General features: G+C 38.2%; 2 protein-coding genes and 1 long non-coding RNA gene across 4 annotated transcripts in view; 1 reads left to right on the top strand and 2 right to left on the bottom strand.

Moving 5' to 3' along the window:
• Positions 1-17,871, bottom strand: part of LOC142339055 (T-complex protein 1 subunit eta-like) — a 235,886-nt gene that overhangs the window by 19,237 nt on the left and 198,778 nt on the right. The window contains exons 2-6 of one of the 2 annotated variants that reach the window (XM_075388714.1): positions 3,090-3,130; positions 2,322-2,582; positions 1,343-1,468; positions 915-967; positions 545-565 (exon numbers count right to left, since the gene is read on the bottom strand). In XM_075388714.1, the coding sequence (XP_075244829.1) occupies positions 545-565; positions 915-967; positions 1,343-1,468; positions 2,322-2,582; positions 3,090-3,095 (467 nt within the window). In that variant the 5' untranslated portion in view covers positions 3,096-3,130. The remainder of the gene's footprint in view (positions 1-544; positions 566-914; positions 968-1,342; positions 1,469-2,321; positions 2,583-3,089; positions 3,131-17,871) is intronic. The other variant, XM_075388715.1, reaches the window with a different exon arrangement.
• On the bottom strand, positions 3,186-5,141 carry LOC142339053 (uncharacterized). The gene has a single exon (XM_075388710.1). It carries the CDS (start codon positions 5,094-5,096, stop codon positions 3,273-3,275), a length of 1,824 nt encoding a protein of 607 aa, XP_075244825.1. The 5' UTR covers positions 5,097-5,141; the 3' UTR covers positions 3,186-3,272.
• Positions 16,240-17,741, top strand: LOC142339724 (uncharacterized). Its single transcript, XR_012759025.1, has 2 exons — positions 16,240-16,484; positions 17,311-17,741. It is a non-coding gene; the product is annotated as an uncharacterized LOC142339724 (long non-coding RNA).

Here is a 17,871-nt window from a genome sequence, read left to right as displayed (position 1 = left end):
GAGTTTTAGTTTTCCATATTTTTAGTTTTCCATAGCCTTGCCAATTGGCCATATGCGACAAGACTCGTTCTCCAACATGTGCAGCAAAAGCAATCCAGCAAATCCTTTCCCAAAATAAACATTTTAAAGTTTCAAATGGTTTTAAAAAACAAAGTGCAAAAAACTACTGCAAATTTTGTGTAGGATTTTGAGCAAATATTAACAGACGGTGTATTTCTCGCCCAAAAACTAAAAAGTTCTGGCAAAAAAACAAAGGAATTTATTGAATGCCATGGAAGATGCCAAATTCACAAAAACATTTGAGTTTAATTTACAACCGTTTATAATACTGAAAACTCTTACTTCGACTAATTACTACTAATTTTGAAGCTATGATACGCATTGATTATTACAGACCAAATGTAGAATTATTAGAGACCTTAAAACTACGCATTTAAGGATTAATATTTTCAACGACTTTCAACTCGATAATCAAGACCACTGGTTTTTTAGACGACAGATAGATCTGAACATCAGATCAAAAACATTGATAGAGAGAACTGACCGTATTCGCTTTTCAACTCCTCTGGAAAAAAACTGAACTGAGTATAAACTAATACAACAGATAATTCTTTTGTCAAATATGATTGTATCATTTCGTTGCAGACCTCGAAAGGAAAATAGTTAGATTCATTCACGCTCTGTCAATCATACGCATTCATGAACTGTCACACCGTCTTTATCTCAACCTATTTTTTTCGAACATTACAGCGATAGGATCTTTCCCACTATAGCCCCCATCATAGCAATTGTACAATAATGGAGGCTATAATTTCGTGGCCGGGAGGGGCGGGGGGGTTGTGGCTATAATGAAAGACTCCATAAATCATAACGGTATCGGATTGTTCACGGTTCAATTGAGGTGATACACTTACTCTGGTGACTTTTGGGACACTGTAACTGCGATCTCTTTGATCCTGTCTACTGCCTGGAACACAAACAATGATATTAAGATCCAGTATGTGATTTCTTTATGGATAAAAGAAAATTTTCTAAAATCTTTAGATGAAAAATTTAAAGGCAAAATCTTAAATTTTTATCTGCTCAAGAATATCTTCACTATAGCTACGCTCCATTCCTTAACTGACAACGCTTATTTTCGCTTCTTAATTCTATAGCACATGTGAACAAATTATTGAAGGGAAAGATCTTTCCCTTTTTGCGTGTCTCAAAAAAGCTACGAACAGCATGATTTTTGATGCTTTGCGTTAAAGCGTAAATAGGGATGTAAAATTTCTGTATTCTGGTTTGATCAGAAAAGATGGTTAAAGGAAAGGGTATTAAGATAGGTATTATGACTGACTAGTTTGGTGGCCTTCCTGTATGCCTTGATGATGAGGTGTGGGTGGATGCCCTCTTCAATGAATTCTTTGCTCTGCTTCAGAAACTCCCCCGCGAACACTGTCACTGAAGTGGTACCATCTCCCACCTAAAGCAAACGCCAGCATACATTGATAAACCAAGAAAAATATTGTTCATGTTGATTTTTGGCTCTTTCCCATTATAGCCTCCCCCACGAATTATGCCCCCTATTATGGTACGTTTCTATCTTACCACTAAGCTGGGTGGCTCTGATAAGACCCTTTTTAGAAGTTGATATTTTGAGAGTTTTTAGTTATTTTTAATTAGTTTAGTTACAAGACGGTTCACATATTCACACCCACTGCCACGGAATCAATTTGTAGAGCTATTTTAAAGGTTAGTTTTTGTTCCCATATTCACATTCATCAAATTCACATCAAACGTCAGAGCATTAATTTTTTAGCTCTTTTACAACCACATACTCACAATTAATGCTACCATTTAATCAGTGCTCAATTTGAAGTTGAATAAAAACTCAGGCACAAATGAAATAGCCGCAAACAATTAATCGAAATAAGATTCGCCATTACGAGACAATGTCGCTACCAAATAAAGTGGACCATTCGGGCCAGTTCACCTCTTTAATTCGACAACACGTATTTTAATGCATAAAAATGCCCTACAGTGTAGGGTATGTCGACAAAGAAACGATGGATCTTTTCCGTTTGTGCCCCCCCCCCGAGCTTAGTGAGTGCATATCATTTGCACCCCCCAGACGCACGTGCCATATTTTTACATAATGATTTAACATGTAAAAACACGTGCTCTGTATGGGGGAGCATAACGTACTGGGGGACACAAACGGAAAAGATCCGAAACCGAAACGATTATACTAATTGTAATTATACAATGTCTTTGTCCTTTGACGCAAATTCGTCAAAAATTATGACAACATTAATTGACGGTAGGAGCACTGTTACCTCAGCATCCTGTGACTTGGCAATGTCGACCAGGGTTCTAGCAGCAGGGTGCACAATTTGGAGCAGTTTAAGGATTGTGGCACCGTCATTGGAGATGGTAGACTTGCCTCTAGTGTCCACAATGAGCTTGTCCATGCCTCTGGGTCCGAGAGTAGTTCTGACTGAGTCGGACACCACTTCACATGCGTTGATGTTGCTAATGAGTTGCTGCTTACCCTGCAGACTCTCAGTTCCATCCTTCATTACGAGAATCGGAGCACTCTAAAATTAAGCAAAAAATTGCAACATGTTTTAGAAATCGATATACCTTGAATGTATGACATGAAATATATTTTAGCAGTTATTGTAGATTCAATATTTTATTTAATTAAATTTTTATTTAATTAAAATGAGTTCGCGTAATTTTGGTCAATCATGGAATCATATCAGTTCAAAAAAATATCTGACATATATCTAACATTTTTTTATAATCTTCGATCGCCAAGCTTCTGGCATGAAAAACCCAGAAAAAGGCCTTTAAGTCTCATGTCATTTTCTCCTTGAATTAGTTGTTCCATCTCAAAGACTTCTTACGACCAAGCGATTAAATAAGACATTCGAAACTGACAAAATCTTAGGGTGTGTTCCATCTACGAAATTATACCCAATTATGGTATATTTACTGTAATTGGTTGGGAGGGGGGGGGGGGGTTATAATGGAAGACCCCACCCCATTCTTATACAAAAACAATACAAAAATATTGGATAAAAAGTTGCTCAATTACAAACCTGCATTTTTGAAGCGAAGTTGGCAGAAGACAAACACTTCTGAAAAACGAACAAATTTGATTGGACAATACTTCAAAATGAATTTTTTAAGGAAAATATTACTAAATACTAATTTGCCTTTTAAACAGAAACAACTAAAACGTATTGCCACTAATGACGTAGTCATGATAGAAACAAAATTAATTAGTCTGGAGAATCATTTTTTGGTTTAGGTTTCACACTTCCAAAAGTTTCTCCTCCGGAAGCCAAATTTGCAAGCAACTCTCTCATTTTCTGTTCGTCTTCTTCATTCGAAACTTCGAGGTTGTAATCAAGATCATCAGCCTCGTCTAACCCGAGCATCTCATTCAAACTGCTGCCTGTATTTGGCTTCTTTGGTTTCAAATCAGCTGCAGATCCTTCCCCTATTTCTGGTTCCGTCTCCGCAGAATTGACACCATCATTGTTACTACTTAATTCCTTCTCCCACCGTTCGATTCTGGCTTGCTCCTGCTCTTCAGATTCTACGATTTTGTAATTGGTGACCCCATCCCAGATTTCGGCTGTTATCTTGCGACCCAAAAATTGCCGGTTGTTAAGCTGAGAAACGCACTGATCGGCAGAATCCCAGTCTCTAAAGGCAATCGACACTACGCCTTCTTCATGTAGGTCAAAAACACAAACTTTTTTAATGGCGCCGAATCGCAAGCAGGCTTGATTCACACTTTTTTGGAGCTCAGTTGCTTGTTTTAGGTCTTTCATCATTTCTTTGGCATTGAACACATTTTTCAAAACAGCAACTTTTTCGCAACGCTTCTTGGTAACGGTCAATCGATTAGCCTCAGGTCTCCAATCTAGTAATTTTTCTTGACTCGCTTTCCCCTTTTTCTTTTTATTGTTTTTCTTTTTCTTTTTCAACGTTGGGTCAAAATCACCTTTAAGTTGAAAATGAGCTTTTTGGACCCCAATTTTATTTCCGCCCCTGTAGTCAAGGCCATCGAGAAGTTTGAGAGCGAGATCAACTGATTCAATTTTCAGGTAACAGCACCTGCCGTCTCCCTTCACCGTTCCATCGGGATTTAAGTACAGTTTAATTTTCGGCTTCCCTGTATCTGGATCGGTCATAATGATTCCATACTTGCTCATGAGCTCTTCAAATTCTTCGCTGGTTGTGTCCAAAGGCAAACCATGGACATATACATTAGAGTTTTGGTTTTCTTCGATGTTGAACCACTCTGGCTCTTTACGTTTCCTCTTTGCTTTCTGTTGAGGTGTTTCTTTCTCTTTGCTGGCTTCCGGATTTTTGGCTTCCTCTTTTTCAGAGCCCCCGTTTTTGCTATTGTCAGAAGTTGAATTATTAGCATCACTTGAGGGCACATTATCTTCAGTTTCATCTTCATCACTTTCGTTGTCATCTTCTAAGCCTCCTGGAGGTAAATATTTGCTTTCGTTTTCATTCCATGAATATTCAGTTCCGGTCGCTGGATCTTGATACTTCTCAGCTACCCACTGGTAGTTGCTCGGACTCCAGACGTACACCACTCCTGAGGCAGGATCGGAATACTTCTGAGGGTTCGAAATTGAATTTCTTTCGACATTCGGGGCCATGGTATCCGAAGCATCTTTGGTGTTGATCCAGAGATACTTTTCTGCATTCCACTCATACACATTCCGCGTCTCCGGGTCAACGTATCTAACATTATCGTGCGATTGATTGGTCGAGGCCAATTTCGCCGTTTCTTCGACATTCGTTTTTTCATCATTCAGATTTGTTTGCTCTGAGTCTACTGCTCCCGATTCGCCGTATGATAAACTGTAAGCGGCCAGGAAAGCTGCGTCTACTTTAGGGAACCATCCTTTCATTGATTCATCCCACTCAAATACAGTGCCATCTTTATCTTTCTTGATTGGTACTCCACGATTATCTCGTTCATATTCACTCTTGTCCTCTTCGCGAGCTTTCCGTTCTAGCTCCTCTCCCTCCAACTGCAACCTCAATAACTCCGAATCTTCATCTGCTGCATGCATTAACTAAACTTTTACTTCATAACCCCTGAAACAAAATGGCTAATCCATTTACGCTAAACTCCACGAAAATGGGGACGGTCTATCTCATTACTATTTTTTTTTCAGAACAAAGCTTCTGTTCAATTACGTCTCATAAAAGTTTTGTGGACGTAATTGACGTTGTGGACGTTATATTAAAAATATACAAAACTTTTGGTAACAAGTCCACAATTGCAATAAATTTTTGAACTTCTTAGTAAAAATCAATATTCGGAGTAAAACACGTTTATGGAGATTTATTTCTCAGGAGCTCTACTGTTGTTTTTGAAAGTTTTATAACGTTTGTTCTGATAATCACGGATTTGGAAAAAATTAATTAGAATAGCAATAATTGGCAATTAATTGATTGGTGACTAATTCAAAAGCAGCAATTAATTGGAGCAAAACATTTAATTGCCTATAGATTTGAAAAATTGAAACATTCTCCCCGGTCAGACACCTGGATCAAGAGAAAACATTCCCAGATTACGAATTTCTGTCACAGATCGTACGTAATTTGACTTTTGGCGTCGAGAAACTTTTCGGCTTCGAAAATTTTTGATCAAAATTAAAGCTTCAGATCATATAAATATTCCCGAAACATTTTGTATCAATGAAGGCAAAAAATACGGAACAGAATTTATAGAAAACCAAATATAATTGATGAACAATTGCAATTATTACAATAATTAATTTTTGTTTTCCCAAATTAATCAAATGATTGTTCCTTTTTTTTCTAGCCAATTAATTGTAATTAATTTTTCCAAATCTGGTATCGCTGGTAAGGCCGTACCTGGAAATTCCTTGGGCAAAATCTACGTAAAGTGCATCAAATAACAAAACTCTTAGAAGACGCCTTGACCAATCGAATCGCTGCGAAACCCAAAAATATCTCTTATGAGGTTAAAGCCTGAGGTTAAAAAAGAAGGTCCTGAATCATTCGGCATTGACACTGATGAATGGTGTCCTCAAAATTTTGTGCAACTCCTGCACTTCTTGCCAAACGAATCGTAACTGAGAAAATAAACGCTAATCCGCTTACAATTGCTTGTCAATTGAAGGCAATGGATATTTGCCCTGATGTTGGATCACTAGGTATCGGCGAGTTAATGAGACAAATCTTTATTCATTGGAATAACGATCGCAAGATGAATAGAAGACCTACAGATGCTTCGATCAATTTCCAATAATCTCTAGGCCAAATTCAACATCCTATTGACTCTCTTGGAATAATTTCAGTCTCTTAGAGACTGATCGGCTCCCTCGGTTTCGCAGAGAAGAAAGGAAAAACTACCATTAGCTTCTGTCTCGCAGAGACAGAAGCTAATGATAGATGATATAAAAACGCTTCAATTAATTTAAACAGAAATTCTTGCTTTGCACAATATAAAAACGGTCTTGATCTGTTGACAGCAGACGAAAATTCGTTTTCTAGCCAACACCAAACTTTTTATTGACCGCCAAACAATCCTTTCGGAAAAGGCGTCACTCATAGTGACCTCTTAGCCAGAGCAATGTATGGCGTAAGCAATCTTGCGCTTTTGGGACTACGTTAAAAGATGATATCAGTCTCGCGATCTTAGCCTAATTGTTGTGATAAACTTATTAAGTAGGAGCCCCGAACAATTTTAACTCGACTGTATTTTCCAGCTGCTCGAACTTGGTCTTGGGTACTTCTCGTACCAAACATATAGACGAGGATCAAGTACAAGGCTGTTTTCACTCCTGTCGAGGTGCTAAACTGCTAGATCTCAGTGATGTTATCAATCAATACCCAAATCAGAAGCTGAAAACTGTTGTAGTATTTGCAGGCTTCAATGATCACCGTAGTAGTATTGAAACTTTCATAGAGCCTTGGAAACTCCTCAATCAGCTCATTATTATTGTTAATTTTAGCCCAAATACTTTGATTGTTCCCAAAGTTATACCAACCAGCTGTAATCGCCTCATAAATAAGAAAATCAGTGCCCTTAACTACGCTTTGTATAGATTGATTCTTGTGCCCTAAAGTTGTATATTGTTTCATACTCATTTAGAAATGTGTGCACCGTGCACTTCTCCTATCAGGGAAAAAATGTTTTCACTATTATTCTGTTTAACATCATTTAACACTTTAAATGTTGTTGCTGTTATTAAGCTCCTGTAGTTAACCTTATCTAATCCCCCTCATTGCAGCCTTCTCCACTCCTAGCCCGTAGCTTGATGGCTGATCAAACCCAGTGTCCAATCTGCAAGGGTCCCCTACGTAGGGGAGGCGTTTGGTGTCATACGTGTTAAAAATATTTTCACGTGAAATTCAGTGGTCTAGCCGCAGCGAATAATTGGACCGAAAACTTCAGCTGCAGAAGCTGCTCTGAGGTCACCGCAGCCACCGAAACCCCAACTGCAACGCCAGCACCACACAATGCTTTGACCGTTTCCGACACTGCTCTCATAGATCCTGCAACATCGCACGCCCCCGAACGTTCCGTCGCCGCACCATCGGAAATATTTTGGGACAACTTCCAGCCTCAACACGCGGTAACAGTGCCCGAATTATACCGCGAGGTCGTCACATTCTTCACGCTCAGTAAGAACAAGACAGAGGAACAGTTCGCCGAAGCCCTTCACAGTGTCTTCTTCCCGATTGCCGTCAACACGGATAGATCCGATATATCTCTGACCCTCTGTATGATACTTCCGCACCTAACCCTCAGTCGAACAAAAAACACGGACGATGGATCAAAAAATAAGACCATCAAGCGTAGACTGCGTGCATGACACAGCTGCAACTTCTCAGAACTGTTCTGTGAAGCGAAGGCAATCCAAATGAGAATGAAATCAAGGAACAAAAAGCAGCACTCTGACTTCAAGATGTTCAACAATTTCATTTCTCGTGGTAAGATCAGAAAGGCTAGTCCCGTTTTTTCGGATGAGCATAAAGGCGGCTTGCTGGCACCTACCGATCTCATAGACGATAGACCCGTCTTCGAGATTTTACGCGATAAACATCCCGATGGGCAACCCTTGGAGCCCAACTGCATTCAGAGCGAACATCAACACAGGCTTTCCTACCATATTGCTGCTTTTGACAAAATCAATGCCAGGGTTGTCCGCAAGCATGCAATGAAGACTCATGACAGTGCCTGGCCTTCAGGTCTCGATGCCGATGACTGGCCTAGTCTACTCTATGCTTTCGGGCGAACCTCCACGAACCTGTGCAACCTTGTTGCCAAGTTTGCTAAGAAGCTGGCCACGTCCATAATACCACCAGATGATTTGACTGCATACAATGGTTGTCATCTAGTGGCTCTGGATAAATGTCCAGGTGTCAGACCTATTGGTATTGGTGAAGTAATGCGTCGCATCACAGGACGCAAAATCGTCAAATGCATCAGGCAATATCTAACATCCCTCGGTGGAAACATGCAGCTGTGCCTTGGCCAGAAATGCGGCATAGAACATGCCAGACATTCGCTTCGCCACAGTTTTGATGATCCTGAAAACGAAGGAAATCTACTAATTGATGCCAAATACGCATTTCACTTGCTCAATAGACGAACAGCATTACAGTACGTGAAAGCCTTATGCCCATCTTTGCATGTCCCGTCTCATCTCTACATCGGTAAGTCGACCATTATCCCTCAGGAAGGCGCGACACAAGGCAATCCCTTTGCGATGGTAATGTATGGAACCGAAATCCTGCGCCTAATAACAAGACTTCACAAGACTCCTTGACACAAAAATGGTATGCTTATGATGGTAGCGTTATCGGTAGGTTGAAAGATATCAGGGCATTCTTCGACAAGCTCACTCAGCTTGGTCCCAAGTACGGATATATTGTCAATCCTCCGAAATGTTAGTTGATAATTAAGCCAGGAGGCGAGCGCCAAGCGTCAACTGAGCTTGCAGGCACAAATGTGAAAATCAGGCAGGGTGCTCGATTCCTGGGATCAGTTATCGGAAGCTCTGCGGCCAGTACAAATTTCATGAAAAATGAAGAAATTAAATACACAAAAAGTTTGGACATACTTCGTCAATGTGTTCTCACCTCTCTCCAGAATGCCTATGCATGTTTGACGAAGGAGTTTTATAGAAACTTGAGCTTCCTCTTACGTACTACACCTTCGGAGGACAAGGTTTTGGACAAGGTGGACGAGCAGCTTGGCTGAGTCATACAAAACATCGTCGGCAAAGAAATAATCAATGATGAAAGAGAACTTTTTTCTCTCCCTCTCAGAATGGGTGGGCTTAACATTGCCCTCCCACAAAATCTTCAAAAAAATCTTGAGCTATCAATTGAACTCTCAAGTCCTTTTGGCGTCATTCAATAATGATTCACTCAAAATTCAACATTGTGAATTAGAACAAATAAAGATCAATCTCAGACATAAAGCAAACATGCAACGTGAACTCAACTAGAAAAAAACCAGAACCGAAAACAATCTACCAGAAATGAAGTATACCATCCAGCTGGTCTCGGAGAAAAGAGCATCTAGCTGGCTTAACCCGGTTTCGTTATCAAAACATGGTTTTGTCTTCACGAGACTGAGTTCATTGATGGAATAACACTTCGCTACCTCTGGGAAGCGAAGAACACGCCAGCCATATGACCATGCGTGAAAGAATATAGCCTCACCCATGCCCTACAATGCGCCAAAGCCGGGTATACCTACGACACAACGAAATCAAAGATGAGTTTGTAAACCTGATGGATGACGTTTGCCTCGATGTCCAGATAGAGCCAAAAAATCACTCGCTCGATGGAGAAATTTTCTCGAGTATTTCCACTCCCACTGATGATGACGCTCGACTGGACATCAAGGCAAACGGTCTGTGGGGCTCCCCCTTTAGTTGCACTATATTCGATGTGAAGACTTTCAACCCTCATGCGAACAGCTGCCCTAAGACCATAAAAGATGCATACAAATATCACAAGAGCATCAAGCGAAACAGGTACGAAGAGCGAATCCGCAAAACCGGACAAACTGGTTTCAACGCACGGGTTTTTGCTTGCTCGGGAGGTGCTGGGCCATAAGCATCGCGCGTTATGAAAGAATTTGCAACCAAGATCAGCGAAAAACGCGTAGAGCCGTACGCCGACACTATAAGCTACATCCGAACGAAAATCAGAATCGCACTTCTGAGGAGCTGTATTCTCTGCTTGAGGGGATGTCGCGCCCGCAAGCCTCGTGTTCTCAGTGACAATGCGATTGGCGCCGTCGTGGAGTAAGGAAGGCTGCACTGAGTGTTTGGCTGCTTAACCTTATTCCTTTGCTCATTCTTTTATATTCCATTTTTATTTTAATCCCTCCATACCAGTTCCCTATGTGTGCTCTATGTATATATATATATATAGGTGCTTTCCTCTCCACTTGTTATTTGTTTTTGTGACAGGGCCATCTCAACACTGTCTGTAGGGGAAAAGCTTGGAGTGCAGTATCCGGCTAAGTGCTATTTATCGTCCCCTATTTTTTAACCTACATCTATCGTTTCCGGATGGTGTACACGGCCCTTTATTTTTAGTTAGATGAAAAAAAAATGAAAAAAGGTGTTCAAACCAAGTGAAGCTTTTTCGAAGAACAACAGCGAAATACATACCATTATGAACACAGTTTCTGAATTAGGTCTTTTCCATTACGCCCCCCAATGGAATTGTAGCCCGCCCAACATAGGTGCAGGGTTATAGGTTATATCCATGATCGGTTACTGCAGCTAACAGACGTAAATAAAAATGACAGAGAACGTCATCGATTTCACTTCCACTGAGATATATTGCGTTCAAAATCTCTGCACCAGAAAACCATATTCATTACTTTCATTGTTCAAAGTTTTAATCTAATTCATTGAACTTTCCGCAAAATGAAATCCTCAAAAATCAACACGTTTGAAAACACGTTAGTTGAAAGACAAACTCAAACCTAATTAAATCACCTAAACATTCTAAAAATTTTGAATAAAAAGGGGGTTGCTCTTAAACCGCGCAAGACAATCCAATGAATGAGTAGTTGTTGTTGGTGTTGTAAAGTCTTTACAGCAAAGCTGAAGGGCATTTATCTCATGCATTATGTTTAAAAAATTGTCCCCTTTTCTCTACAATTTTGGCAGCTACATGTGAGCTGCCAGTTGCAGATGTTGTTTTCGTTGAATTTGGTCTCCAAGAATTTCCAGAGGAGCTGTATAATTAGTTTCTTGAGACCAGTCAACGAGCTGAAATCAATCAAGTGGTTTATTTTGTTGGCCAGTCTAGATGTGCGGAAGACAAATTCTTTTCGCATATTTCTGTCCTGGTCTTTGGCAATTTGAACAGTTAATTCGATCGTAATGGAAAATTTAGAGAAGCGAGAGTATGCTTAATAAGAGCATTGAAGTTTGCATGTCTCAAAAGTCTTCCTGCGCTTTTGACTCATCTTGTGCCATTTGGTTCAACCTTTTTTACCACAGTCACACACATCCTATTCGCAAAATTTGCCGCCTACTCATAAACCTATAGCACTTCTGACTTAATGGTTAGTTTGCTTCAACAATCATTTTTTGTTTAAGGTATTGCATTTAAACACTTAGAAGCAAACTTATCCTTACACCAAATCCTTCAAATTTGGGTATTATTTTTTAGATAGCATTTTCGTATATGGACGTAGTCCTGGCCTCAGGTGCAGGGTCATCAAGGCAAGATTCTAAACCATTGATATTCAACCAATATTGGCGACCACGAAGGTTTTGATTGAAGGTTTTGATTGGATAATCAAAACTTTCATAAAACGGGTCAAATTTTTATCGAAAACAATATGTAAGGATTTCTTTAATATTTTCTTCTCCATTTGAGCCCCCCACTTTTTTGCGTGCAAATTATTTGCCCCCCCCCTGACGGACGTGTCAAATTTTCATAAAATGATTTGATATGTAATGACTCGTGCAAGAAGAGAGGTTGCATAACGTACAGGGAGACAAACGGAAAAGATCCGTTTAACATAAATGTTGTCAAAAATTTTTCAATATTTATTTATTGCAAACATTGAATCAAAATGAAGTCAAATAATTAAAGATAATTTTGTATCTTTTCTGTTTGTGCCCCGCAGCTTATGGGCTCCATACTTTTTGCACCGCCAACCCCTCCCCCAGAATCAAGTGTCATATTTTCACATGAAAATTTATAAAGTTGTTTTTGGGGTTTTGCAGTTGCCTAGAGGAATAAGTAAACCCCTGTTGTCATTTTTTAAAACTCATTCTCATATTACCGTGCAAATAACAGTCGCAGAACAACTGCCACGTGCAGAGATTCTGTAAGTCGAATCTTCAATTGACAAACTTCCACATGAAAATTTGCAATCGGTTTTTTAGACCTGTTGAAATCGTCATGCTGGCGTATATCGATATCCGATATACCAAACGTGTCGTTCGGTAGTAAAACTCCGTTTGGTTTTTTATTTTTTTTTCAACACTTTAAAGGTATCGTTCGACTCCCCCTGTACGTTCGGGTATGAGCTCTCGTTGTCGGCCCAATTGATTTATAATGTAATGCAAATTTTAGCCGCAGGATAACTGGAAGAGTTAGGAACTAGTTTTTTTGGCGTTATATAAAGAAATTACTTTTCCTTGATGCAAATATCGTTTTAAATAGTTTTAGTAGAACCAACAAGAGCTATTGTGATATTAAAATGGAGTTAGTTGATGGAGTTCCAGAAAATGCGGATTTAGCTATGAGAGTACTCATGAGGTTGCTAAACCAAAATGTGCATTTAAGCAATGACATTGAAACAAATCTATCTCTCCTCTTGAAAATGAGAAGGAAAGATAAAGACATCAAAGACCGGATGTTGAGTGACCAAACTGCATACGACGAAAAACTCTTCAAAGGAAAATGTACGGCCGACTTGCAAAAATACCTCACATCTCTCCACAAGAGAAAACAATATCTGACGAAATGTACTACACCATCACTGCAAACGGACAAATCCAGAAAACAATAGCACATACCGACACCGAGATATCAAATTGTTCAACGACTTCATCTCCGACGTCTTCATCGACAAAGGGCAAATAGAGCTAGAACAAAAATACCCAAAATCAAAATTCAATTACTTAACCGCCTCCGAAAAGGAAATCGAAGAAACCCTACGTGGCCTCCAGATAAACACAGCATGTGGACCAGATGACATTGGTAACATCGTTTTATTATTTTAAAGAACACACCAGTGTTAGCGAAATCCCATAAACTAGTATTCCAGATCAGCCCAAAACAAAGGAAAATTTCCCACCACCTGGAACATCTCCGAAATCACACCAATATACAAAGAAGACGTCCGCGCTGACATATCACAATACCGTCCAGTCAGCTTACTCAAAAACGTGTCCAAGGTCTTTGAGAAGATTCTCTTCGCCAGGATGTACCCCCTGATCGGACGCCAACTCAGAGACGAACAATACGGCGTTCGACAGGCACTATCAGTAGTCCTGCAACTAGTAGTCTTTCTAGATGAGATTTTCAACCACAGGGACAACAGATAATGCGAAGAAATCAATGCCCTATATATCGACTTCCGCAAAACTTTCGATAAAGTTACCCACCAAAAACTCATATCCAACCTGGGAGACATGGGAATTGGAGGGAAATTGCTAAAACTGCTCGCAAGCTACCTGACAGACCAACAACAAAGGGTTAAAGTTGGACAACAGAAGTCTGAAATGTCCAAGGTCACCAGTGGAGTACCGCAGGGCTCAATCCCGGGGCCTTTAATGTTCATCGTGTACATCAACACAAAAAACAAAAATTCATTAGCTAAATTGTTGAAAAAAACATATAATTGGCTAAAACACCCGATTATTTTACCCAAAAAATAATCCAAACTTTAGTTATCAACAAATGAAACCACACAAATCGAAAATAAATGAGCTTTACATTACAGATAATAGGGATGTTTTTACCTTTTATTACTAATTTTTAAAGCGCTTCAGCAAGTAGACATCAATTTATATTGGGTTTGTTACTATTTTGCATATATGAGCACAGATTTGAAGAGCAATTATGCTCATTTTGTGTCTTATTTGGATTGTGATCGCGTATGATCGTTTGAAATGTTGTCCAATACCATCCAATTGAATTTGCTATTCTATTCTATTCATAAAAAGAGTTTCATAAAAAAAAGGAATGACAGTTTTAAAAATAAAAGTTGAAGTAACTCTAGACAGTATAAAATACATAAAAATTATAAATCTGTTGTTCTTGCATAAACCTCCCATCTATCTCGATGTTGTCAAATTTGTTCAAGACTCTAATATGAATCATGCACAAAGTTGTTGATATATTGGGAAAAACGATCGGTGCTCACGACCAACTACCGATGTTGTGGTAAAAACTGAAAATTTCGTTGATGCTTTGAGAAATTCGTTTTTGACTTTAAAAAGTATTGCCGTAACTTCCACATAAAATACATTTTCTTAGTCTCTTCTGCCATTTATATGCTCGGGTGTTTTTCTATGTGGGTCTGAAGCGTTTTTTGTACCAGTAGTTTTCACGTCATCCGTCATTTGTTCCTTTTCTTTTCTTGCAATCTTTTGTAATGTGAAATTAGTGGCAATTTTGGCTTCCTTGTATTCAAAGCTGGAACAAAATTGGAGATGTTAGTTACCTTGAAAGCTAAGATAATCAGTAATTTTTATTACCATTTGTCATCAATACATCATAGCAACCTGTTACCCCCCTCAGAACGTTCGGAGAGCTCTTCAATTTTGACCTCTTCAATACATTTTCCGCGGACCCGCAGTTTTGCGAAATTGATACCTCAATTTTTTTGCGTTTATCGGTTTATTACGCTTTATTAACCGCTTATTATCACGCACTCGGTTTTATCATTGCAAAAACGTTCATCCGTAAAATTGTCTAGGTTGATTTTCTTGCGTAACGTCAGTTATTCGTTTATCTCAAAATTTGTTTCTTTGTTAATGGGTTACCATGTTTGTATTTTCAACCATGAATCGTCTTTAATTTTATGGACTTACTTTACTTTGCAATCCTGCCGGCTATGTCATCAATACATCATTGATGCCCAATTTATTAGAGAACATCTATGCACTATTATGGATCTTTGCCCGAAACAGACTTTCAATGGTTAAGAGAAGAAGTGTCAAAGCAAAAGGAATCAAATAAAAGCAGTCGAAAGTCAACACACAAAGCTAGAAAAAAACTGAGAACTCATTTCTTTATTTCAAACGCTTGTATGATCCATTATTAATTCATATGAGCCAAATGATTTTTTGAGTAGACTTAAGGAGGTCAATGTAACACCATTTTCTGTTCATGTGAAAATAAAGTGAAGATAAACTTTTCTCATCTAAAGTGAAATGTCACATAACTTTTCAATATTATTTATCATTATTTTTTATTCTAGTCGACCAAAATTCAGTTTGATGCAATTGGTTAGACACAGTTTGTCTGATACGAAATACGATTTGTGTTCTATTGACTAATGATTCAACTCAGTTGTTTTGTTACATGCTTTCCCTTGCACGCAGAGCCGGTGTTATAGGCATATGTAGTACAAATTTTTAGTACAAATTTACCTCAAAAATTACCATTTGTAGGACAAATTTACCTCAAAGTTCATGTCTCGCAATTTAAGTTGCTTCATGTATTTTGCTAAACATATATGTTTTGGTTCTCTTTAAATCTCTTTAAGCTAATTCCTTGTAAACTAGATGGTTTTTTTGGCGAGTTTCATAAAAGTCCTTCTGGAAGACCAATTTTGAGGAGTTTGAACTTTAACTATAAGAACTAATTAATTTCTTCATCTCTTATGCTCATTTATTTGCACATTAAAAAGAGTCAATGAACTTTGCGTGGGATATGTTCAAAAAACAAGTTGATTCATGTGGACAATTATTATACGAAAATGATCGCCAACAACAATTCAGTGAATTTCTGCAGTTTAAACTAACCTGTACTAAATACATAATTGCAATTGAACTAACTCAAAGCTGCTTTTGGTATATATAAATTTGCTAACTTACCTGAAGTTATTAGTTGAGATTAACAAAAAACTATAAAATAGCTATTCTATTTTTGGAAAATTTGTTCATAAAGAGTATATTCATTCAGTTCAATAATGCATGTTATTAATATCTGTGTAAAGTGTTCGAAGTATTTGAAAATTATCTTTTTTTTTCGAACAAGTTCAATAATAGTTTTCATAATGCTTAACAATGAACTTTAAATCAGTTCAATATTTTTTTAGTTCACTGAAACTGACCAATTGGATGAGGCCAAACCATTAAGCACAATCCGAGACTGGGTATAAATTATAGCAAAAAAGAGCAAATCATCATTTTTCGAAAAGTTTCTCTCAAAGAAGACGTCGTTCAAATTTGCTTAAGCTTCGCTCTTCAACAAACTTCGTAAGTTTTTAAAGTTTCTTTTTCGCATTTGTTTTTCATCAATCTAGGAATAAATAAAAATATCTCTGGTAGATTTTTTGAGAAAACTAGTTCTTTTTCCTATTGAAGTGGCTCAATTCTGAGAAAAAAAATAAATTTATTGGCCGAAAAATCTAAGTTTTATGCATTTGATATAAAACAAACACATTATGACTATATGTCATTAGAGCTGCGACTATGGTTACCTAAATTTTTCCCACTGTTTTCCCGAAACATGCTGAAATTTATAATGTAAAATATCATTTTAAAGTCTGATCAACCAGTATATCTCTAGTTAATTGTTGCTACTGACCGAATCCAGATCCAATTATAATAATATTTTTCTCTTCATAAGTTTAAAATTCTGTAATTAGGCCTTTTGGCTATCAATTCCAGCCTTGTCCACCATTATCTGACTTTTACAGAAAAATAATCAATTAATTATATCTATATTAATGCCAAACTAATAATTTTTTCCCTACGCCCTGGACAGCAACAGAAGTAATCTTTTCTATGTTCTTTTCTCGTTTTTCTTTCTGACTTCATGACACAAGGACGAATGCTGAACATTCGTTTTCCTGAATCATGCTGAATTTATGCTATTTAACTGTTGCTACTGACGGGTTTTTGCGGAAAAAAATCATTTAAATATATCTATACTAAAACAAACTGATAATTTTGTCCTACGCGCTAGACAGCAACATAATTATTCTTTTCTACGTCTTTTGCTTGTTTTTGTTTCTGACTTCAGTACTGAAGGACGAATAATTTTTTCTCTAATTTGTGTGATGTGTTTATCGTGACTTAGAGCGTTCAAGATGCTTCGACAAATCGCTCTGGTTCTTCTTCTGGTTGCAGTGGTGATCCAGGCCGAATCTCAGTGGAGAAGATTCAAGAGGGAACAACAGTGGCCAGCTGAAAGGGGGTACCCCAGGTCACCAGTGTTCGAGAGGGGCTCAATGAAGAGAGCTTACAATATCTGCAAATGGGATGGAGACTGTAGCCCTGGATACCACTGCGAATGGAAGCAGGGCTATCTCTATGAATGTGAAGAGAATGATTGGTAATGACAGATGTCAGTAGATCTGAGTTCAAACTGAACGCTCATCTCTCTGGACAACTTAACAAATCGAAAACAATTCGCACATGGTCTATGATTGAATTTTCATTCTATTGAATGTTAAAAAAATTGTTTTGAACCTTATAGCTAGTTTATGTTAGTTAATTTTTGTCTAGTTTTGTGCACTTTATTATACTGCTGATTTCTGTATTCTTTGAATTTACTTATTCAGATTCTCAAAAAACTTCAATAGGAGTAATGATAGTAAGACATTGATGCTTAAAAATGGTGCAAAACAGCCGTAATTAC

This window comes from Convolutriloba macropyga, chromosome 5, assembly GCF_964194025.1.
Source record: "Convolutriloba macropyga chromosome 5, txConMacr16.3, whole genome shotgun sequence".
Taxonomy (NCBI): Eukaryota; Metazoa; Xenacoelomorpha; order Acoela; family Convolutidae; genus Convolutriloba; species Convolutriloba macropyga.
This window is presented reverse-complemented; position numbering and strand designations above follow the sequence as displayed.